Source organism: Ranitomeya variabilis, chromosome 1 (assembly GCF_051348905.1).
Source record: "Ranitomeya variabilis isolate aRanVar5 chromosome 1, aRanVar5.hap1, whole genome shotgun sequence".
Classification (NCBI taxonomy): Eukaryota; Metazoa; Chordata; class Amphibia; order Anura; family Dendrobatidae; genus Ranitomeya; species Ranitomeya variabilis.
This window is the reverse complement of record NC_135232.1, coordinates 679,736,636-679,761,360: the sequence shown is the minus strand read 5'-3', so window position 1 is coordinate 679,761,360 and position 24,725 is coordinate 679,736,636. Positions and strand designations below refer to the sequence as shown.

At 44.7% G+C, this 24,725-nt stretch overlaps 1 protein-coding gene and 1 long non-coding RNA gene across 5 annotated transcripts in view; both read left to right on the top strand.

Annotated features, from left to right (window-relative positions):
- The first annotated feature begins 6,384 nt into the window (after positions 1-6,384).
- The window catches only part of LOC143776160 (uncharacterized), a 70,992-nt gene continuing 52,651 nt past the window's right edge, over positions 6,385-24,725 (top strand). Inside the window, exon 1 of the long non-coding RNA XR_013215779.1 lies at positions 6,385-6,600. This is a non-coding gene — a long non-coding RNA (uncharacterized LOC143776160). The remainder of the gene's footprint in view (positions 6,601-24,725) is intronic.
- Positions 9,239-21,185, top strand: GPR135 (G protein-coupled receptor 135). 4 transcript variants are annotated; one of them, XR_013215773.1, is made up of 3 exons: positions 9,243-10,563; positions 16,307-16,406; positions 20,726-21,185. XR_013215773.1 is itself a non-coding variant. In XM_077265155.1 (2 exons), exons 1-2 carry the CDS (start codon positions 9,926-9,928, stop codon positions 20,859-20,861), a joined length of 774 nt encoding a protein of 257 aa, XP_077121270.1. In that variant the 5' UTR covers positions 9,239-9,925; the 3' UTR covers positions 20,862-21,185. The 4 variants fall into 4 exon arrangements, 3 of the variants coding, with proteins under 3 accessions (XP_077121270.1, XP_077121279.1, XP_077121261.1); XM_077265155.1 differs by lacking the exon at positions 16,307-16,406 and having other exon boundaries at positions 9,239-10,563; XM_077265164.1 differs by lacking the exon at positions 20,726-21,185 and having other exon boundaries at positions 16,307-16,526.

Here is a 24,725-nt window from a genome sequence, read left to right as displayed (position 1 = left end):
TCCCATCTCAATTCCTGTCAATTTTGCTTTGAAAAGTCAAACGACGCTCCTTCCCTTCCGAGCTCTCCCATGCGCCCAAACAGTGGTTTATCCCCACATATGTGGTATCGGCGTACTCAGGACAAATTCTACAACAACTTTTGGGGTCCAATTTTTTCTCTTACCCTTGGGAAAATAAAAAATTAGGGGCGAAAAGATCATTTTTGTGAAAAAATATGATTTTTTATTTTTACGGCTCTGCATTATAAACTTCTGTGAATCACTTAATGGGTCAAAGTACTCACCACACATCTAGATAAGTTCCTTAGGGGGTCTACTTTCCAAAATGGTGTCACTTGTGGGGGGTTTCAATGTTTAGGCACATCAGTGGTTCTCCAAACACAACATGGCGTCCCATCTCAATTCCTGTCAATTTTGCATTGAAAAGTCAAACGGTGCTCCTTCCCTTCCGAGCTCTCCCATGCACCAAAACAGTGGTTTAACCCCACATATGGGGTATCGGCGTACTCAGGACAAATTGTACAACAACTTTTGGGGTCCATTTTCTCCTGTTACCATTGGTAAAATAAAACAAATTGGAGCTGAAGTAAATTTTTTGTGAAAAAAAGTTAAATGTTCATTTTTATTTAAACATTCCAAAAATTCCTGTGAAACACCTGAAGGGTTAATAAACTTCTTGAATGTGGTTTTGAGCACCTTGAGGGGTGCAGTTTTTAGAATGGTGTCACACTTGGTTATTTTCTATCATATAGACCCCCTCAAAATGACTTCAAATGAGATGTGGTCCCTAAAAACAAAATGGTGTTGTAAAAATGAGAAATGGCTGGTCAACTTTTAACCCTTATAACTCCCTAACAAGAAAAATTTTGGTTCCAAAACTGTGCTGATGTAAGGTAGACATGTGGTAAATGTTACTTATTAAGTATTTTGTGTGACATATCTCTGTGATTTAATTGCATAAATATTCAAAGTTGGAAAATTGCGAAATTACCAGGGGGCGCATCACCGCGACTGAAGGAAATGTAGGTCAATGACCTACATTTCCTTCCTTCGCCGGGGAATTACAAGCACGAGCACACAGCTGCATTTGCAGGGCTCCTGCTTGTAAATTATTTTAACCCCTTCAGATGGATTACCTCGTGGGACGTGACGGGTCAGCAGAAGGTATGTATATTGTGGGTTTATTGTTTTGCCAAGCGAGGGCCTGGAAATGGATTGAGAGAGCAATAAAATATTAAAACAACCGCTGTGTTTATTTCATTAAAATACTTTTAAATCGTGTGTGTGTGTGTGTGTGTGTGTGTGTGTGTGTGTGTGTGTGTGTGTTTTTTAACCCTTTCAAACAATTGGATTAATAATGGATAGGTGTCATAATTGACGCCTCTCCATTATTAATCTGGCTTAATGTCACCTTACAATAGCAAGGTGGCATTAACCCTTCATTACCCCATATCCCACTGCTACAGGGAGTGGGAAGAGAGTGGCCAAGTGCCAGAATAGGCGCATCTTCCAGATGTGCCTTTTCTGGGGTGGCTGGGGGCAGATGTTTGTAGCCAGGGGGGGCCAATAACCATGGACCTTCTCCTGGCTATTAATATCTGCCGTCAGTCACTGGCTTTACCACTCTGGCGGAGAAAATTGCGCGGGAGCCCACGCCAATTTTTTCCGCCATTTAACCCTTTATTTTAGCAGCTACAGCGCCCAAATTTTGCATACACACACTACTAACATTAGTAGTGTGGAATATGCAAAAAAAATGGGGATATGAGATGGTTTACTGTATGTAAACCATGTCTCGTATCCTGTCGGGTTTGGGAAGGAGAAATGAAAAGCCGGCAGTTGAATTACCGGCTGTTCACAGATATCGTGCTGAATGAAATCTAAATACAGAATATATATATATGTGTCTCAATGACATATATATATATATACTGTATATATGTTTTCCCGAACAATTGAGCACATAAATCCATTAGATGTCGGTTTTGCAAGCCTGCGAGAAAATATCGCAGTACGGATGCCATACGGATTACATACGGAGGATGCCATGCGCAAAATACGCTGACACACCCTGACTACGGATCACTATTTTGGGAACATTTCTCCGTATTACGGCCATATTATGGCCGTAAAATACGGACCGTATTGTCTTACGCCGAGTGTGACGCCGGCCTAAGACTGACTTCTTTTTTCCATTTATGTAATAAAATGTACTACTTATGTGTGTTATCTGACATTCCTGTTTCACCTACATTGGTGGTTCTCAACATTTGTTTTAGGCCAGGGAACCCTATTCTGTCATTGCCCCTCCAAGGAATCCTAAGGGAATATTCTCACAACTGATTTATTGCTGACATTTCTGTTACTGTTCCGGTCATCTGAATGAGGCTTCCAGAAATCCATGGCTATGCTGCAGAAAAATTAACAGACACCTATGACATGACGAATTAAAAGATTGTTTTACTTGTGAGTTGTTACTTTTAGTTAATAAAACAACAGTTTCAATATTCAGCTCCCCTGATATATAGTTTACAGCCCTAGTTTCAGATTTTTCTCTTGTAGGACTGTTCCTCACTGTAATACATGCTGGATGTCAGGTCTGTGTGTATCTAGGGTACTGCTGTGTTCATCTCATGTATCAGCACAGCTTCTATCCTGCACTTATTTCCTCTTTGTGTTCTTTCCTCTAGTTATGAAAGTGCTCTGATAACATGTTATCTGAGCATGCTCGGGTGTTATCTGAGTATCTTGGCCATGCTCAAATAATATGTTTAAGTCCTCCAGGGTGCATGATTCATGGCTGTTAGACATCACATGTGGGGATTGCCTGTTTGTTAGGCAATCCCCGCACGCATATGTTGCGACTTACAGCTGCGAGACATGCAGCCACATGGACTCCCAGCATATTATTCGAGCACGCTTGAGATACTCTGATAACACGTTATCCGAGCACGTTTGCTCAGTAGTTTCCTCCTTTTCTGTAGCCTGTTTTCTCTTCCCTCCTTGAGACTGTAGCAGCTTTCTCCTCTGTCCACATTGTAAATATCTGTGTAAAACCATTTCTCTGCTGCTATCTCTTATCACTGAGAGAAGCGAGGGGGAGAGCAAACAAAGAGACATCATAACCGGTATTTGTAACATTTTTGCAGAGCAATTGGCTAGATACTGATGTTACAGACTCTGCAGCATCAAAATGGTAGATAATTTCTAACGGTCACTTTGCCTTTAGATAGCAAATGAGCAACAGAAGAAATTCTGTGTACATCGCCTTTATATTGCAGAAATTTGTGAAAAAAACTGCTGCATGTGAATATGCCTTACCTGGAATGGAAGTCCCATACCACGTCATGGCTGTGATGTTACCTCTGTAAGCAATTATTGGCCTTTATAACCAGGAGACATGTTCTCCATATGCACAGTGAGTCCAGGACTGTGAACACCCTACCCATATTAGAAGTGTGTCCGATTCATGTGATGGCACCACTGTGTTCTGGTGTGAATGCGCGTGTGTGATCAATGTCTGCCACGTGCAATATGTCACTCTAGATCTCCAGGGATAAACAGTGGCCAATAGGGCAACTTGAACGTCACGACCACTAAGCTGGGTCATCCTTGCTATAACATTCTGGCAAAACATGGCGCAATTCTTGCATTAGCCTATGTTCACATAGAGGTTTCTTGAGGTGGACAAATCCAATGACTTTATGGAGTTTTGTTTTTTGAAGAATTTTGGAAAAGTTGTTTTCTCCTTCGCCTCATTGAGGGACACAGGACCATGGCTAGTTCTTGCTTAGTGTCCGTAGGTGTATTCTCTGGGGCCATCTTTCTGTCCCTTCATGCCGCTTTCCGGACACGAGCTGGACATCTGGGAGCGGCTTTTTCCCTGCAAGGATTCAAAAATTGAGTGCTGAGGACAGCGCTAATCAACAGGGGACATAGAACCTAGGCCACAAGATTTGGGCAGAAAGATGGCCCCCGAGAATACTAAAAGGGATTTTTGGTCTGAACACCAGACCCGTCCCTCCTAGGGACACCAAGCAAGAACTAGCCGTGGTCCTGTGTCCCCCAATGAGTGGCTCGGGGAAAAAAAAAATTTATGCTGAGTACACAAAAATCTCTTTTTTTTTCCTGAAGTTTTTTTGCAGCCTTTTGATTGAAAAATGCCTGGCTTGAAGAGATTTCATTCAGGATTTGATTCAAAGAAGTGACATTCACTTTTATTTTGAATACAACAGGCGTTTTCAAAACCTCTTCAGTGAAAAAATAAGGTATAACAAATCCCTCATGTTTATGACAACATGGATTTCTCAGAAATTCATAGGAAGGGTTTTTGGGAGTAGATTAACTCCAAAAGAGAATGTTGCCTTAGCTGTGTTTTCAGTCCATGTACAAAACCGATAGGACACAGACCTCGTTGTGACAGATCATACAGGGGAAGTGGTGTGTCGACTTCATTCACCTCTGGGGAGAGGAGAGAATGATGCAGCAGGGATTGGCTCTCTGGCGCCACCACTTACCCCAGGTCAGTCAGGGAACTGCACCGAGGGTAAATAGTCGCCGGAAAGGCTTCCCTTATAGGTATGAGTTATTGAGGCGCTCCCAGTTAGGGGGAATATATATCACCAGTCCAGGCTGAGGATATATATAAATAAACCTCCCGGACATCACTGTCGGAGTTCCTCACTAACATAATACGGTGTTCGGCCACCAGTTCCTCATTAGATATAAGCCCCGTCCGACAACAGGCTTATGTCAGAAACCAACCCTGGGTAGCATATACTAACCAACTCAGCGTGCGGATGTGGGGATTCGTGAATCGAGATACAAGAGCAGCCCAAGATTAATTTTGTATGTAATCGCTGAAAGGCGCACTAGAAAGATACAGGTATTTATATATAAGAAAAATATACAAGTATACAGTCAGGATTGTAGTACAAGGGTAGGGTACAGATACATTACAATTACTGTATACATTACAATTTCTTTGTTATGTAGCATGTGACCACAGGGAGGCGTTGATGGATCACAGGTCCAAATCTTTGTTACGTGATTCTCTGGCCACATCAGCTAACAGGCCTCCTGCCAGTATAAGAAACTTAAGTCCATAATGAGGAGCTGCCTATCGTCCCCTAAGCTGCTCCCTCTCACAAGCTGCGCCAACCCTTGGGCATGCAGCCTCTCTCCTCCCATATCTGAGAGCACGGTTTTCCGGCCAGAACCGTGAATGCACATAACTTTCCACCCAAAGCTCTAAATGGGACGCGTCGGAGCCACTGGGTTCTGCTGGATTTTATCTGTGCAGGAAGGCCAAATACGGCTATGATATTTAATTCCTGGTAGCAATAATGCAATAATGCAGAGTTCTAGAGGTGGCTGCACGGTATGGGCTTGTGGGGAAAGGAATACAGATTCTGATTATGTGCTCGGCTAAGTTCAGAGATATTGCATTCTTTTATTATAGGTCATTTTCTAGATTCAACATCTCAGAGTCTTGTGCTGGGTGGGATCTGCGGTGCCAATATGTCTCCATGTCAGCCTCAGTCCAACAAAGGAAGCCAGTTGGCTGGTAACTGCACAAGAGTTCACACCCCTGTGATAATTGCTGGACTTGGTGCTGGGGGGCACAGGGTCTATGCCTTTTCGCCTCCCACTGGAGAGAATTTCAAAGGCTTATTTGCTTAAGCTAATTAAAAAAATCCATTGGTTTGCCCAATTAAGTGCCTTTGCTGGATAATGAGGTCCCATTGTTTGAGGTGTATTTGACTTCCCTTTTGGCCTGGGGGGAATGCCAAAAGTGGGGGCTGAGTTTGGAGCAAGTATTTTTTGGGCCAAGCTGTATCTGATAGGGAATTCCATCAAATATAAAAATGATATCAATTAGATATCATTTTCCCATATCTCACATTCGGTAAGTTAATGTTTTCTACACTGGCAAAGTGCAGTGCTGCACAGTTGCCAACATTTGGGAGATAGTTAAGCCCTGGCCCAATGTGGCCCATCCCAGGAATGCCCCCTGGTCCGCCTCTGAATACCCACTTTACACCAGGAGTCCAAGGGCTTCGGGACAATTAGTAATTATGCTAACTTCTGTTTATTGGATGAGACCTGCAGACATTTTCTGCTTAGCATCATTTTTTAGTGGCTCCATTGCAGAGATTACATAAGAAACTGAACTGGGCTGAATTGTGACTAAAAAAAAGGGACATGTAGATTACCACCAGACACTGGTGTGAACTGAGCCCTATATGTGCTGCACCAACACCATACTTTGGCGCCTCCTCTTCCCTCATTAGCGTCCCCGGCGCCTGCGCTGTAAGTTTTCTTTTCGGGCATGCGCAGTTGTGCTGCCCTTCGAACTTACAGTGCAGGCGCGGGGGACGCTAATGAAGGAAGAAGCGGCGCCCGGCGCGCAGAGGCCCTGAGTGACGGCTGTGGTGCGTCTGTGTTAGGGGGGAAAGACCTGCACCCGGGACGATTTCAAGGTATGAGGGACAAACTTCAAAAACGATTATTTCAGCAGTGATCCGCAGTGTAAGAACCCAACGTCTCCAGTTGCCCAAGAAATGGGTGACGTTATCCCAAGCAACGCTTGGATTTTAGGTAAGTGCTGACACTTGTACTGTTATACTTGGTTTGTCGTTGCCAAAGATGGCGGGTGCTAAGCGTTCTGCTGTCATTGATCCCCAGTATGATGCTCCTTCCTCTAAACTTATAATTTATGGTAATCCTGAGATAAGTCTTTTCATCATCCTTTAGGGTGTAATGCAATAATTCACACAGCCTTAAAGAGGTTGTGAGATGATATTTTGTTTTCACCAATCGACAGTGATGACATCTAGATCACTGGGGGTCCGACTGCTGGGGTCAGTAGCAGAATGGGGAACCTATTAGAATGTAGTGGCAGCGCCAATGTTCATTTGCCACGCCATTCCTTCTATATGGGGCTGCCAGAAAAAAACTGCAGTGAGTGAATGGAGCGGCGGCGGAGCGCGTGCACTGCAGCGCCATTCTAAAAGTTTCTTGTTCTGTCGATCAGTGCAAGTCCCAGCAGTCAGACCCCCACAGAGAGCCCCTTTAAATATTAATGCTATTTGAAACACTAGGCGGAAGAGATGCACATAGTGAGCAATCATGTGACTTTATGGACTGGAGCCTTTCACACGTCACTGTTTTTCGTGTATCAAAAATGAAACTGTACCGGTGTCGTGTTCTGGATCAGTGTGTGTTTTGTGTATCATCCATTTTTAACATCCACGGTTTTCATTTATGGATGAATTACCAGGCTTCTCCTATCCTTTGCAATGTTAGATATGGATGGCACACGGATGTTATCAGTGTTCTGTACGTGTTTTTCATAAGCCCATAGACTTGTATTGTCACTTTTCATCTGTGATACCGGAAAAAAACAGACAGTCTATGAAAAAATATAGACTTGTGAACTCCCCATAGACTGTAGTGTACATATTGTATCTGTGGTAAATCCGGAGAGAACATGGATGGGCGACACGGACGTCTGAATGAGGCCTTCAACTCTGTTTGCTGCAGACAATTTCTTCTACTTTGCTGCAATTGTTCTGGACATTGGATCAGTAGATAGTGGATGCGGTTTTGTTACCCAGTGAAGGCAAATCTGTAGATTGGAAACTGAACTGTTCCACTAAGGACATTTTTCTGAGCTCAGGGAACATGTGACTACTTCTGAAGCTAATGATAACGCTGATATTCTTCTGGCTTAATGTTTATTTTTACATATTGTAGCCTCTATTCACCATTGCTGATTTGTGGAGGTCGGGATCCAGAGACCCCTCCAATTGCTGAAACCAGTGGGAAAGAAGAGTTTTCTACTGATCCTTAAAAATGATATATAAAGTCCATACACTAATCTGCTGGCGCTGAAAACTGTTGTCTAGCACTATTCACATGTGAGCGGCGCCGATAACGTCACGTCTCAACTTACTTGCTGGGACATGTACTTCATTAGCAGGTATAAGTGATGAATAAGACAATCACATGATAACTGCCAATCATTCAGATGTTTCGGCAAGTATGTGGTGGCGTAACGTAATCAGCGCCACTCACCTCCCGATGGGCAGCACCAGACAACACAAGGATGCCTCTGGTTTGCTGATGGCAGCCCTTCTGTGGCAGTAATCCACTGTCCGCCCCCCCTCCACGATGGAAGTCCAGATCACTGTTCAGGGGTTAGAGGGGGTCGGGTTCCTCTGAAATCTGCCTGATGGAGTGGCTTGGGCCAGGTCTGTCGGAGGTAGCCTTTTTAGCCTGTGGCCTCTGACAGATGTAGAAGCGCCTAATTCAAAATTGAGTCTTGCGGCCCAGCTCGCTCTAGTTACACCACTGTTGGCCTATAGGTGATGGACGCCATTATTAAAATAAACCCATTCCTGAAGAAGACATAATGATAGCACAAGCAGGAGCTGGCTGTGTTCCACAGTCAGCACCTGGCTCTGACAGAAGCAACCACAGCTATCTCCGATCACTGCTGTTTAACCCCTTAAGTACATCTGTCAATCTCCGATATTGGCATTGAAGTTACGCAATCATTCTTGGGCATCCATCGGTCTCTGCTCCCCTGTGATGTCAACATTATGGCCGTGTCCAAAAAAGTCCAATTTATCAAAATATAAAATAATTTAACTTGCCATAAAGCAGGGGAGGGGAACCTTTTTTCGGCCAAGGGCCATTTGGATAATTATACCATCCTTCGGTGGTCGTACAAATTGGGGGCTAACTCCGGCCACAAAGAACACTAGCATCAGGACGTAATCTTTCATTACACATATTTCAGCATTTAGAAATGAATACTGTCAGTACGAGCTCACAGAGCAAGAAGACATTAAAGTGTCAGCGGCCGGCCCAAGCACTGCGGTCCTGAGAAGCAGCCCGGGGGCTTGAGGAAAGGTAACCGAGGGCTGTAAATGGCCCGTGGGCCCGAGGGTCCCCAGCCCCGCCATAAAGCAAATAAAGTACAAACACCACAATTGACATATTTTTGGTTGTCGTCTCCACCCCCCCCCCCCAAAAAAAAACAATCAAAACACTGTATGTAACCCAAAATGGTACAAAGAAAATTCAGCTGAGCAACAGAAACAAAAACAAATAAGCAGAATTTTTTTTTAAAGTTACAGGTCTCAGAAAATAGTGACAAACCTTTTTTTTTTTTTTTTTTTTTACAAATTAAAAAAAAAAATGTTTCCCAACTGAAGTTATCATCCGTCCATCGTATGAAGAAAAGACCTTCCTAACAGTTCTGGGGCGAGCGCTGCAGCTGATTTCTATTCTTGTGGACTTCCAAGTACAGAAATACAAGTTTGGTATTGCCGTAATTGTACGTTGTTACTGGGCAATGGTTGCCGTAAAAATAAAAGCCCCAAAACAATGGTGGAATCGCTTTTTTATCGCCATTTTCCTGCATTTTGCTAGTACATTATATGGTAAAGCACAGTCACAACTCCAACTCGTTATAGAGGAGTGTTGACTGAAAACTTGGAAAAAAAGTTATGGAGGAAAAAAGGAAAACGCAAAAATAGTAACTCATGTATAGTGAAGGCAGTGATCCCTTGCAGGAGGTAATTGTTTCCAATGGGGTCTTCTGCTGCTTGACCTTTGTCAGGGTAGTGCCCACTGGAGGACCACGCACCCTTTTGCCTCTACTGACCCGTTCCCAGCTGAGCACAGCAGCACGTGTTCTTCTTGCCCGCCGGCAGCTGCAGGGTTAACGCCCCTCCATCCATTCTCTGTGCGTAAAAGAACCAAAGCAGAGATTCTGTTTCCTTGGTAACGTTTGTGACGTCACCAGCGCTATAGAAGCTGGACCCGGGCGAGAGCTCCGGTGATCGCATCCCCGGGAGCAGCGGCCTCAGCCCCGGAGCTTGAGGGATGCCTCCGCCCGGCCGAGCAGCGCCCCATGGAGCTCCCCCTGGCTCTGCTGAGCAACCTGAGCGCTGCGGGCGGCCCGGGGGCCGGAGGGAGAGACGGCGCAGTCGGGACGGCTGCCGCAGTCGGGACGGCTGCTCCCGGCACTAATCGCAGCGCCGCCGCCGAGGAGGCCGGGGGGAGGCCGCTGCTGCACGGGGCGGCCGTGGCTTGCCAGGCTCTGCTGCTGCTCGCCATCTTCCTGCTCTCCTGCCTGGGGAACTGCGCCGTGATCCTGGTGATCAGCAAGCACCGGCAGCTCCGCACGGTGACGAACGCCTTCATCCTGTCCCTGTCGCTGTCCGACTTCCTGACGGCGCTGCTCTGCCTGCCCTTCTCCTTCGTGCTGCTCTTCTCCCGCGGGGGCGCCTGGCTTTTCGGGGATCGCTTCTGCTTTGCCAACGGCTTCTTTAACTCCTGCTTCGGGATCGTGTCCACCCTGACCATGACCCTCATCTCCCTGGACCGCTACTACGCCATCGTGCGGCAGCCGCAGGAGAAGATCGGGCGGGCCCGGGCCGTGCAGCTGCTGGTGGCCGCCTGGCTCACGGCCTTGGGCTTCTCCTTCCCGTGGTACCTGTTGGCCAAGGAGCAGTGGGTGGTCCATAAGAAGGGCTACTACCACTGCATGTACGTGTTCCACTCCGCAGGCTCCCGCTTGGGGGCGGCCTACAGCATCTCCCTGATTGTCCTCTGCTACCTCCTGCCCTTCGGCCTCATGTGCTTCTGCCACTATAACATCTGTAAAGCCGTGAGGTTGTCGGAGATCCGGGTCCGCCCGGTGACCACCTACGCCCACCTGCTGCGCTTCTACAGCGAAATGAGAACGGCCACCACTGTGCTAATCATGATAGTCTTCATCATCTGCTGCTGGGGACCCTATTGTGTTATGGGCCTGGTGGCAGCCGCAGGGGACTACCCTTTCACACCGATTATGGACACTGTGGCCATATGGATGGCATGGGCCAATGGGGCCATCAACCCGCTGATTTATGCCATCCGCAACCCCAATATATCCATTCTGCTTGGTCGGAATCGGGAAGAGGGTTACAGGACTAGGAACATTGCGGCCTATCTGTGTACGCAGGGTCAGAACAGAGAGGTCAGAGGACGGGCTGACCCTATCCGGGATCGATACGGCAACCGGCATGGGCAGGGCAGTAGGGTCTCTTCCTCCAGCCCCGCTAATGGTGGGGATGTGGCTATGTGGGCCTGTAAGAACCCAACCGTGCTGTTCTGTCGAGATGGACAACCAGATACCATGTCTGAACCAGCCTGTGTAAAAACCGAGACTGCCGATACCAGCCTATGATGGTCCGGCTGGGGTTGCCTACAAGCTGGGCAATGAACTCTATTTACAGGCTGTGATATGAACCAGTATTGGAACAAATTCTAGAACCTGAATTGCCAAAAGGTCACTTGCCAGATCCGGTGATACTGGCCGGTGTGAGACTGGGGGGGTTTATTTATTTTATACTGAGTTCTCTTTGTGACCCAGTTGAAAATTGGTGACCGGGAAGCTGATAGTCCGCAGGACCAATGTACCGAACTATGATCCCAACTATGGCTAACTTGTATTACTTAAAGGGATGTGTCATGGATGTCTCATTATGAGGTCCCAATAACAAAGTGTTAGCCCATTCCTTGGAAAGAGGGGCAGTGCATACAAGGCCATACCCCATTGTAATGTTTGGAAGGTAAGGTAATGGGATCTGCTCTCGTGCCTTCACCCATCCCAAAATCTGTAATGTCATCTCGTATAGGAGGCCATAAAGTAATATTTTAGTTATTTTAGATCACTTTAGCAAGCAAGGGAGGAGGACCTTGGAGAAGTTTAGCCTTCACCCTCTTGCTTTGGTGGTTTCTCTGACACAGACACAACCTGGTGCACTGGTGTCGTTCTCCATAGTGACCAATGGCTTTCTAGTTTTTGCCAAATTGTTGCACTTACAAGCCACTCCTATATGTTAAGTAAGTGACCTGCTGGGCCACTTGGGGTCAAATGTAGGACTTTCCCCAAATGTAGATGCCTCTGTAGTAACTTCCAGGCTACTCCTGTTCACTGAGTCCATCTAAAATATACATAAAGGGGGCTATCCTGGATGGTCTATTACAATGGGTGAGTTTTTTGGGAGTGTTCCTGTGACTAGGCTCTCAGAAATGATCTTCATTGTATGCAATTAGAAGACCACATTTGGGTCCTGGCTCTTGTATTCTTGGTCATCGGTCTTATCGCTTCCATCAAGTGCCAAAGGGAGATGTAAAAGTCCTTCCCTGCTCTGAAGCTGGCCATAGACATTAGATCAGATGTGTGACTGTCCTGCTTCCCCTGCCCATCCTGACAAGACCCCCTCAGCAACAGAAGCACAATTGGCCATTTATTTGGAAAACTTTAGGTTAGAATTGTGCTCTGGATAAAAAACAAGCATCAGAATATACTTTGTGTTTCAATTCACCATTGGAATGTTTTGCTTGCTGTCAGTGAATAGAAACCTTTTCATCCATGTGTCTGGCTGGAATGTGAGCGCACTGTGCAAGGCTGCGGCCATGTGCTGTCATTTCCATGTGACCTCTGGGTATTGCTGCTGATTTCACTGCATGCATTGCAAAAAAAAAGTAAAAAATATTGCTTCATTTTTTTCATAAGATCTCTGCTTTGTGTTATTGAATGGAAACATTATAGCCTAGGTCTGGCACAAAGGCTTAATACTTTGTATCTTGTAACAGCCCTACAGTGTGTCTGCTTTACATGATCTAGAGTCTCCATTTCCAGATGTAAGGAATGTTTCCATATACTGACAGCAAGCAGTGATCTTAAATGATGAACTGAACAGGTTGTATACTCTAATGTCTATGGCCAGCTATGGGAACATACAGCCCCTCATATTAGCCATATTATTAACACTGTGACGCGATGATTAGCGAGAGTATGGCTCCCCCTTGGGTTATGCTTCATGATGACTGGATGGAGGTTGTGTAACTGATCTGATGACGGTAGATGACGTTTCTTTCTTGTCTTTTTCATGTACTTGTGATTTCCTCCATTGATCATGAGTTAAAGGATTTGTGCTGTTTAAGGAGGAACCAAACCCAAGATTTTCAGTACATTGATTGTATCCATTGTTTAGGGTCCATCTTAGGGAGCTCCTTATTGCGCCTCCTCCTTACAGGTGACTGTGCCATTTACTGAAGAGAACTGAGCACGGCCATCATTAGGAGGAGGCACCAGGCCATTGTCATCCATAAGGTTCCCCAGCACCTTGCTTTAGCCAATCATGGGGGTATCTTGGGGGGTCAGACTTATACTGATCAGCCATAAACCCTCTTTAAATCCATATCTCTTCTGAGATTATTTTCAATGCACTTCTTTTGTTTTGTGCTAAAGACAAGATTGTTTTGTAAAGAGGTTGTCTGTGTAATAAATATTGTTACATCTTTCTGATTAAGGGTATGTGCACACGATGCAGATTTAGTGCAGATCTGCAGCAGATTTTTCTGCTGCAGAAACGCTGCAGAACTGCACTGTGATTTAGTACAATGTAAATCAATGTGAGAAAAAAAAAAGCTGTGCACATGGTGCAGAAAAATCTGCGCAGAAACGCTGCAGATTTCAAAGAAGTGCATGTCACTTCTTTTGTGCAGTCCTGCAGCGTTTCTGCTCCACTCCATTATAGAAAAAAAATCTGCATAAAAAACGCAGCTGCGGATTCTGCCAGGAGATGCAGATTTAGTGCAGAAAATTCTGCACCTCTTTTCTTACGTGTACACATAGCCTTAGTGTTGTGTTACGCCAGTTATCTGCCATAAAAAGGTTGCACAAAAATGTATGACTTTTCAGTTCTCGATACGTTCTCAAAATAGTGAGTAAGGGGGTTAGTTGAGCGTCGGCGTCAGCACATTTATTGTATTGCTAAAAGGAAATCTGTCAGTAGGGCTAACCCTCCTATGGGCACACAGGCCATAGATAGCTGAATAAATTGATACCTTTATCTCTGTAATCTGATGTTTTGTTACAGTAGAAATCTATGTTTTTCTTAATATGTAAATGAGCTGTTAAGATCTATGGGCCGGACATAGATCTCCTTGAGAATCTGCCTCCAGAGCTTATTGTAAATAAAAATGGGCCATTGTGAGACACGTAATAACTGACAGTCTGCTCTCCTGATCTACATGTCTCACACTGGTAATGTCTCCATTCATTTACAATAATCTCTGGAGGCAGATTCTCCTGGAGATCTATGTCCCGCCCCTAGATCTTAACAGCTCATTTACATATTACGAAAAGTGTGAATTTCTCTGGCATTAGATCTCAGATCGCAGACATTAAGGCATCATTTTATTCAACTTTTTATGGCCTACATTCTCATTTGCAGCTTTTCCTACTAACAGATTCCCTTTCAGTTGTACCAGATTTATTAGACATGCGCCTAATAAATTTAGTACTAATGAGTTTAGGATTTCTCTGAAGTTTCCGCCTTAGAAAATCTCCTCCATTGGGTTTACCATTCCGCACTATTTTCAAGATATTAATTTGCTGTCATAGAATGAGACCGATTATACGTTGAGCTTGGAATCTGCACCCCCCCCCCCCCCCGATCCTGCTCTCAGCTGAGATACAGTTGTACCCAATCTAAATTTACAGTGTTACAAACGACCAGAAGAGAGATTTTCTAGATATATTTGGGGTGTGGACAGTATGTCAGTCCCTGTATGTAATCAGTGTCCTTAATTGATGATCGCAAACACAATATTTTGGAAACTTGTAGAATGTTTCATTTATTGCTGATTTTAAGTTTTTCAAACAACTGGAAAACTTAAGGCCATGTTCACACTTTGCGGCATGCTCTGCAGGTTTATCCCGCAGCGGAATTGATAAATCTGCAGGGCAAAACCGCTGCGGTTATCCCTGCAGATTTATCGCGGTTTGTTCCGCGGTTTCCGCTGCGGGATTACTCCTATACTATTGATGCTGCATATGCAGCAATATGCAGCATCAATAGTAATGATAAAAATAATAAAAATTGGTTATACTCACCCTCTGATGTCCCGATCTCCTCGGCGCTGCACCCGGCGGTCCGGTTCCAAAGATGCTGTGCCGAGAAGGACCTTCGTGACGTCACCGCAGGTCCTGCTCGCACAGCAAACCGAAGACCGGACGGCCGCGGGCAGCGCTGAGAGGTGAGTATAGCATCATTTTTTATTTTAATTCTTTTTTTTTTACACTATTTATGGTTCCCAGGGCCTGGAGGAGAGTCTCCTCTCCTCCACCCCGGGTAGCAACCGCACATTATCCGCTTACTTCCCGCACCGTGGGCACAGCCCCATGCGGGAAGTAAGCGGATCAATGCATTCCTATGTGTGCAGAATCGCAGCGATTCTGCACAAAGAAGTGACATGCTGCAGGTTGTAAACCGCTGCGTTTCTGCGCGGTTTTTCCCGCAGCATGTGCACTGCGGTTTGCGGTTTCCATAGGGTTTACATGTTAATGGAAACGCTATGGAAACTGCTGCGGACCCGCAGCATCAAAATCGCCGCGGATCCGCGGTAAAAACCGCAAAGTGTAAACATGGCCTTAAAGTTCTGCGACTCACTGGTGAAACTGTAGATCTATTTCGCTGTGCTGTTCCCATAATCTCAATGTGTGCAGTATGCAGCCAGTATTAAAGGGGTATTCCGATCTACAGAAGTTGTCACTTGATTGATAGAAATTGTCACACCACCGGTCGCCAGACTTGTCTACATTCATCCATGGGTGCAAGGCCGGAAAAGTTGATCATAGTGGCTAGTCGCACATGTGCCCTGCTTTAAAATCTTGAGGGATAACTTATAATTTTGGAATAAAACATTTTTGGTTTTTAAGATGCATCCATCTCCTATAATGCCAATCTGTTGTGTTTCCTGCAATTTACATAGAAACCAGGAAGCTCTTTCTGATGGTTGATGCTTAAAGTGACCCTCTAAATGGCTCGGAAAAGTATCTATATAGTTTTTTGGTATCATCATTTTCGGTGTTTGCCCACCGCTGCCTCCTCCACTGCACCAGCACCGAGCCTTTGGCTGTGTGGTTTAGTCTTGGCCATCTTTTATGTAGGGGGACCAGAACATTGATCTCAGTGGAGGGGGCAGTGACGGGTAAATGATGCACCAGCTAGGGTGACTATACATGAGAACTGGATAGAGTTTTCAGTGCCCGGGTGCAGGGTCGCTTTACGGTGAAGTTTGAAGGTCTATAAAAGAAAAGGAAAAAAATTGTTTCCGGAAATTCATTTTATTTCATGTGTTTCTTCGTTGTTGTGACCATTTATGTTTATAGTCCTACAAGCATTAGGGGCAATTATAAAGCACAAATGACGTGTTTATATTCATATCTTAGAAAATCACCACTGATGAGGATCTGAAATGCCTTAAAATTCATGATCGGGCTTCATTTTTGCATTGGGGAAGAGATTTTACGTTCCTATGATAAGATGCTGGTATTTATTTTTTTTGTACAGTATTTAAGAAGGAAAAACTTTTATTGAACTTTTTAACTGTTTGTGAGAAGTGGATGTATATTATTTTGTAAGCAGAGCTAATAAAAGTCTTATGCCGCATCATGTCTAGCAATCATGTTCTAAGATTCTATTTTTTTTTTTTTTTTTTTTTAACTACTAGAAATTTGCGCCATTTTTGTCTTTTGACTGCCTTGGCCAATACCATAATGGTAGATGCAGCCTTTGGACATGAAATGCTATTGCGCCTACAGGGGGAAAAAAAGCTGAAAAAAAAAATCTCCTACAATTCCTTTACATCAAAGATGTTATTTTAGTAAGTAGGCAGATTACTAGGATATTCCATCACCTAATGATTAAAGGGGGTAATTTTTGGGACCCCACCAATCCTGCTTGTTTATCCCTGCACAAGGCTTTATGAGAAGCAAAAAGAGCTTTTCTTTGTTATAAAAAATTTGTGATTAATTATTACATGTATAATAGGTAGTAGGCCAAAAAATGTGAAAAATGATAAAAAACTGAACATTGGTAATACTGCAGTGCATATATCATTGTAAACTAGGTAAAATTAACATTGACTGCTCCTCCTGAGGAAGTGAGATCAAACATGTGAAACGTTCGTTGAAGAGCATATTGTGTGATAACGCTGCATAGTTGTCACAGGTATGACAGTCATTTTGGATCCGGTTGTAGATCTTTGTACTTGGCTTTGCAAGCACCGTCTTTATTTTCATCACTGTTATGGAGTGATATCCTTCTCCTTTTAGGACCTAGCAGCGACCTTCACCTTCTACTGCTTAATGACACACCCTTGCTGGATGTTTAAATACCCCAAGTCCCTTCAGCAAGGTGTTGGTGTCAGCTCTATGTACCTCTGTTGGAAGTACTAGAAGTCGACTAGTTTCTTCTTGTATCCTCTTGGAGGATTGTTGTTGGCTTGAGCTCTCTTATGTCATCTCAAGCTAAGTGTATTCCCTCATTTGTGTTCCTCCTTTTTCTTTAGTTGTAGTGGGGGCTGACTAGAGCACATCCCGTCCTCTTACTATACAGGGCCTATCGCTAGGGGCAGTCAGGGATTAGCTTGCTGCTCGGCGATATTTGCGGAACCTATTTAGGGACATTAGGGTAGACAGGGTGTTGTCAGATCTGCTTAGGGGTCTTCATTCCCCCCTTTCCTAGTGTTTGGGCTCCCCCACCCTATTCCCGTTGTTGTGCACCTAGCTTCTCCCTCACCCAGTGTGACAATAGTGCATATATACATACATATACATGTACTATTTTTGTATTTATGTATTGGAGGTCACAACTAAACTCTAAATAATTGAAATTAATTCTACCTATCTTACAATGATATTTGCGTTTTATTGTTACCAATGTTGCTTTTTGTAATCTTTCAAATTTTTTGGCCTCCTAGTTATCTATTATACATGTAATAGCTATAAAATAAATTTTATTAAGTAAGAAAAACTCCTTTTTTTTGCTTCTTTGTATAAAATTATTGTGATCTTCTGATGATTACTACCATAAACAGTGAAAATGCTGTTTTCAGGTTGAAACAGCCTAATCTGTAAATTAATTATGCACTCAGTGGATTTTATATTTCTAGCCAAGGCATTATAAGCAGAGGGGAACTTGGATAGTTCTCAGTGATTCATCGGAACCAGTAATTAAAATGACAGCCATCTCGTCGAACGATTGGAACGCAGGTTGCTAGTTTCCTTTCTTCAGTCAATTGTCATTGGAAAAATAACGAGAATATGCAAGGGACGGTGCTGTGCATGACAAGAGATGATACTATGTAATAATGGGATGGTGCTGAATGTAACCTCAAAGGATGCTGTATAACAAGGGATTATGCCATACGTAGCTAGAGACGATGCTATGTAATAAGGGAACACTTAAACAACAGAATATAACTCCAAGTAAATCAAACTTCTGTGAAATCAAACTGTCCACTTAGGAAGCAACACTGTTTGACAATCAATTTCACATGCTGTTGTGCAAATGGAATAGACAACAGATTGAAATTATTGGCAATTATCAAGACACACTCAATAAGGGAGTGATTCTGCAGGTGGGGACAACAGACCATATCTCAGTACCAATGCTTTCTGGCTGATGTTTTGGTCACTTTTGAATGTTGGTTGTGCTTTCACACTCGTGGTAGCATGAGACGGACTCTACAACCCACACAAGTGGCTCAGGTAGTGCAGCTCATCCAGGATGGCACATCAATGCGAGCTGTGGCAAGGTGGTGTGCTGTCAGCGTAGTGTCCAGAGGCTGTAGGCGCTACCAGGAGACGTGGAGGGGGCCGTAGGAGGGCAACAACCCAGTAGCAGGACCTCTACCTCAGCCTTTGTGCAAGGACCTCGAGCAGGTCACAAATGTGCATGTGTCTGCACAAACTGTTAGAAACTGACTTCATGAGGATGGTCTGAGTGCCCGACATACACAGATGGGGGTTGTGCTCACAGCCCAACACTGTGCAGGATGCTTGGCATTTGCCACAGAATAGGATTGGCAAATTAGCCACGGGCGCCCTGTGCTCTTCACAGATGAAAGCAGGTTCACACTGAGCACATGTGACAGAGTCTGGAGACGTCGTGGAGAGCGATCTGGTGCCTGCAACATCCTTCAGCATGACCGGTTTGGCAGTGTGTCGGTAATGGTGTGGAGTGGAATTTCTTTGGAGGGCTGCACAGCCCTCCATGTGCTCGCCAGAGGTAGCCTGACTGCCATTAGGTACCGAGATGAGATCCTCAGACCCCTTGTGAGACCATATGCTGGTGTGGGTGGCCCTGGGTTCCTCCTAATGCAGGACAATACCAGACCTCATATGGCTGGAGTGTCAGCAGTTCCTGCAAGATAAAGGCATTGAAGCTATGGACTGGCCCGCCCGTTCCCCAGACCTGAATCCGATTGAACACATCTGGGACATCATGTCTCGCACCATCCACCGTCACGTTGCACCACAGACTGTCCAAGAGTAGGCCAGGTCTCGGAGAACCCTCAGGAGACCATCTGCCGCCTCATCAGGAGCATGCCTAGGAATTGTAGGGAGGTCATACAGGCACGAGAAGGCCACACACACTACTGAGCATCATTTCCTTGTCTTGAGGCATTTCCACTGAAGTTGGATCAGCCTGTAACTTCATTTTCCATTTTGATTTTGAGCATCATTCCAACTTCAGACCTCTGTGGGATATTAGTTGTGATTTACGTTGATAATTTTTAGGTTTTATTGTTCTCAACACATTCCACTATGTAATGAATAAAGATTTACAACTGGAATATTTCATTCAGTGATATCTAGGATGTGGGATTTTAGTGTTCCCTTTATTTTTTTGAGCAGTGTATAATAAAAGAGGAAACTATGTAATTAAGGATTGGGCTACATAAAGCAAGAATGTTCATTATTTAATAAGGGGCGGTGATATACATAACAAGATGTTACACTATATGCTAAGGGACTGCGCTATACATAAGTGAGTACACTATATACTAAGGAACTGTGCTATACATAAGTGAGTACACTATAGACTAAGGGTATGTGTCCATGTTCAGGAAACGCGTTTTTGATGCAGCGCTGAGCCGCAGCGTCAAAAACGCAGCGTCCAGATGTTACAGCATAGTGGAGGGGATTTAATGAAATCCCGTCTCCACTGTGCAGGAAAAAACGCATGCGTTTTTCCCGCGAAAACGCACATGCGGTGCGTTTTTTAAGAACGCAGCATGTTGCTACAATGAGCAAAACACGCAGGCACACCGCAGGTGACCTGCCAGTGACCTCAGGTGCAGTTTTGGTCAGGATTTTACCTGCATAAAATCCTGACCAAAGCCTGAAGCAAAACTGAACGTGGACACATACCCTTAGGGACTGCTATACGTAATAAGCGAGTACACTATATACTAAAGGACTGCGCTATACATAATAAGTCTACATTTCTGTATTGGTGTGACTTTTTTTTTTCTCGGACAGCACACAGACTCATACTATTCATGTCCTCAAAATTGGATCAGAAATAGACATGCTCTGAGTCTCGCAGATCTCATTTTTCGATCCGTGATTTTCACGGATATGTGAATGGATCTATAAAACCATGTGCCATCCGAGTAAAAAAAAAATCTGGCAGCACACGGATATTTCACACAAATTTGAGAATGTGGCCTAGGGGAAGTTGAGTTATAAAATAACAGTATTACTGAAAATCATACATTAGAGATAAAGAAATTTACATCCAGTGACCGCTGACCTATCATCTGATTAGAATTGTTTTCTGTTTCTTCTCCATCCGGTTAGACCTTCACGCCGACCACTTCCGGCCATGACTTATCTTGCTGCAGCGATCTCCGCAGCCCTGAAAATAATGTCACTTGTACTGTACATATACATTTGCCTCCTGAATAAAAAAAGTCCCCCCACATTGCGTCCCTGAATACAAATATGTATCACATCATTAAAATATATTAGCCACACACCGTTCAAAATGTAAAGTGATAAGCAGCGCTGCGCCCTACCTGAACCATAATTTTTGCCATCCAATAAATATAAATTAATGAAGTCTCTGTGACTCTTTCCCCCCAATTTTATTGCACAGCTATGTGCACACGTTGTGTTTTTGTTGCTTTTTTCGCTCCTGGATTTGTTGCGGAAAATATGTAGTGTTTTTTGCAGCACAACAGTAACACCTGAAAACGGCAAGGCAAAAACACGTATATTATTCAGCGTTTTTTCTGCCAACATCAGAATTTGTAGCACAATTTTCTGCTGCAATTCCTGAACGTGTGCAGATAGCCTTATAGTTCCTATACATATAGGGGTACAGTTTGGCATGATGGTACATAAGGGGGTACTGGGTGATGTGACGGTACGTAGGGGATACAGAATGGCATCATGTTACATAAGGGGGTATAGTGTGGTACGACGGTATATAAGGGAGTACACTATGGTATGTAGGCCTTACAGTGTGGTATGTTGGTATATAAGGGGTTATAGGGTAATATGATGTTACGTAAGGGGGTACAGAATGGCATGTTGGTACGTAAGGAGTTACAGTATGGTATGACTGTACGTAAGAGGTTAACGTAAGGGAGTACAATATGGCTTGACGGTACAATAAGGAGTATTGGGTAGTATGACAGTACGTAAGGGGGTACAGTATGGCATGATGCTACATAAGGGGGTATAGGGTGGTAAGCCGGTACGTAAGGGGTACAGTGTGGCATGATGATACATAAGGGGGTATAGGGTGGTATGATGGCATGTAGAGGGTACAGAATAGCATGATGGTACATAAGAGGGTACAGTAAGCCATGAGCCAACATAAGGGGCAAGGTGTGTTATGACAATAGGGGTTCAGTGTGGCATGATGGTATGTAAGGGGGTACAGTATGGCGTGATGATACATAAAAGGGTTTAGTGTGGCATGATGGTACATATGGGGGTACCGTACGGGATGATGGTACATAAGGGGGCCTCAGTGTGGTATGACGGTACGTAAGTGGGTACAGTGTTGCCTGATGGTACATTAGGGGGTATATGGTGGTATAATGGTTTGTATGATGGTACAGTACGGCATGATGGTACATAAGGGGGTACAGTGTGGCATGATGGTACATAAGGGGGTACAGTGTGGCATGATGGTACATAAGGGGGTATAGTATGGCATAATAAAAGATAAGGGGGTACAGTATGGCATAATGGTACAAAAGGAGTATTGGGTGGAATGATAGCATTTAGGGGGGTACAGTGTGGTAGGTATGGAGGTATAAGGTGGTATGTCAGTAAGGGGGTACAGTGTTGTATGAAGGTACATAAGGGGATACAGTGTGGCATGATGGTACAATACTATAATTTTTGCCATCCAATAAATTAAAGTCTCTGTGACTCTTTCCCCCCAATTTATTGCACAGCTATGTGCACACATTGTGTTTTTGTTGCATTTATTTCCTCCTGGATTTGTTGCAGAAAATATGTGTGTTTTTGCAGTGCAACAGAAACTCCTGAAAACGGCAAGGCAAAAACACGTATATTATTCAGCGTTTTTTCTGCCAACATCAGAATTTGTAGCACAATTTTCTGCTGCAATTCCTGAACGTGTGCAGATAGCCTTAGTCCCTGTACATACGGGGGTACAGTTTGGCATGATGGTACATAAGGGGGTATTGGGTGATATGATGGTACGTAGGGGTTACAGAATGGCATCATGTTACATAAGGGGTATAGGGTGGTATGACGGCATGTAAGGGGGTACAGTATGGTATGTAGGCCTTACAGTGTGGTATGTTGGCAAATAAAGGGTTATAGGGTGGTATGATGTTACGTAAGGGGGTACAGAATGGCATGTTGGTACATAAGGAGTTACAGTATGGTATAATGGTATATAAGGGGGTACAATATGGCTTGACAGTACATAAGGGAGTATTGGGTAGTATGACGGTACATAAGGGGGTACAGTATGGCATGATGACATGTGGCGCCCCTGAGGGTCCAGTCGCCACAGAGGCACTGCACCTCATCCAGAGGTATGGGACCCCGCTCTCAGGTAAGGAGGGGGCACTACCCAGGACCCACACACTTGCATCCAACATCATACCACTTTAGCCTGGAAAGATGGGCAGACCCTAGAGAAAGGGGCAGAATCTCATTCAGGTAAGAAGAGTAGTGAGTTAGAGAGTTGGTGAGAGGAAGTAGATGGAGTGAGATGTGCAGAAAAGAGCTCCCAGGGAGAGAGAGCTAGAGAAAGGTGAAGCTACAGAAAGGAAGAAAGAGACCTCAAGAGAAAGAAGGGGTCCTAGGGGCACGGGTAGTGAGGAATCCACCCATGGGGCCCGCATCCACGCTGACCACCAGGTGGAGGGATCAGGTCACAATGGGGAACCGGCCCCCAAGACTAGTGAAGAACTACATGACTCAGCTAGCTAACCGGAGGTTGCAGTATCTGCATGTGCTGCAGCCACATCCAACACATTCGCTGAAAAGGCAGCCGGATAGGGTCAAGGGGACTTAGAGCACGTTGCCTGACAAGATCTAAGGCTGCTGGCTTGGGACACCGTGTTTGAAGGCACAGGGCAGGAGAGGAGAGAGCCAGCGCAGCGAGACAGCCAGGAAAGGAACATAAGAAGGGGCTTCGGCCAAAGTGTACCCTGAATTACCTGAGAGCTAGCTGGACCACAGACCCGGAGGACACAGCATTCGGCTGGGGTCTGCATATAAGAACTGTTAGTAAACTGGAAACTGCACCGTTCTGTGTCCTCTGAATTATTACTGTGTCACCTGCCCTGCATCACAACATTCACCATCATTGACTTTAACACCATAATAGCCCTGGGGCCCAGCTCTACCCGTAGAGAGCCGTAACAACTCTGCTGCATCACCATCAGCCCCAGCGGTCCCCTTAAGCAGTGTCGGCCACTCATTGCAGAACACCATGGGTGGTGTCACGAACAATCTCCCCATAAACTTTATTCTCTTTAATCATCACTTTTATTGGACATCCAGGGCTACGGACTGGGTCACTGCTGCCGTGACCACATCCCTCTAAGAACCGACCCAGTACTGAGCATCCCCACAGCCCTGGCGGGCGCTCCAGATACGCAAGGGAGCACAGTGTGTTATGATGGTACATAAGGGGGTATAGGGTGGTATGACGTCACGTAGAGGGTACAGAATAGCATGATGGTACGTAAAGGGGTATAGTATGGCATGATGGTACATAAGGGGGTACAGTATGGTATGACGGTATGTGAGAGGTACAGTGCGGTACGACGGTATATAAGTGGGTATAGGGTGGTATAATGGTACGTAGGGCGTACAGTGTGGTATGATGGTACGTAAGGAGTTACAGAATGACATGATGGTACAGAAGGCGGTACAGTTTCGCCTGATGCACAAGGGGTACAGTGTGGCATAATAGTATTCCGTTCAGGAAGTACAGTCATTAAATGGCAGAACTATTTAGGGGTCAATATAACACTTTTTTATGGGCAATTTGCTCTAGAAGAAGTCTGCAGTGATGAGTGGTGGATGTGAAAGGTCATCATCAAGGCGTCTGAACTAAATGGAGAAGAAAAGAACAGGATTTCATTCAAAGATGTAACCTGGCAGGTACCTGGATTTAAAGGTTGATTTGTGTCATCAGTTCTGTGGTCCCTGCATGGTCCACAGTCTGATCATGGCTAGTAACAACAAGGCAGTTGCAGGTTCATAGTACAAATGTTTATGCTGGTTCCTGCTTGGATATTGTACTTCATCGATGTACTACGCTTAATGGTTCTGGTGCTGTATTCCTGTACTGCTA

What these genes read in the sequence shown, in the direction of transcription:
- GPR135 (XM_077265146.1), top strand. Translation starts at nt 9,926, where the DNA reads ATGGAGCTCCCCCTGGCTCTGCTGAGCAACCTGAGCGCTGCGGGCGGC.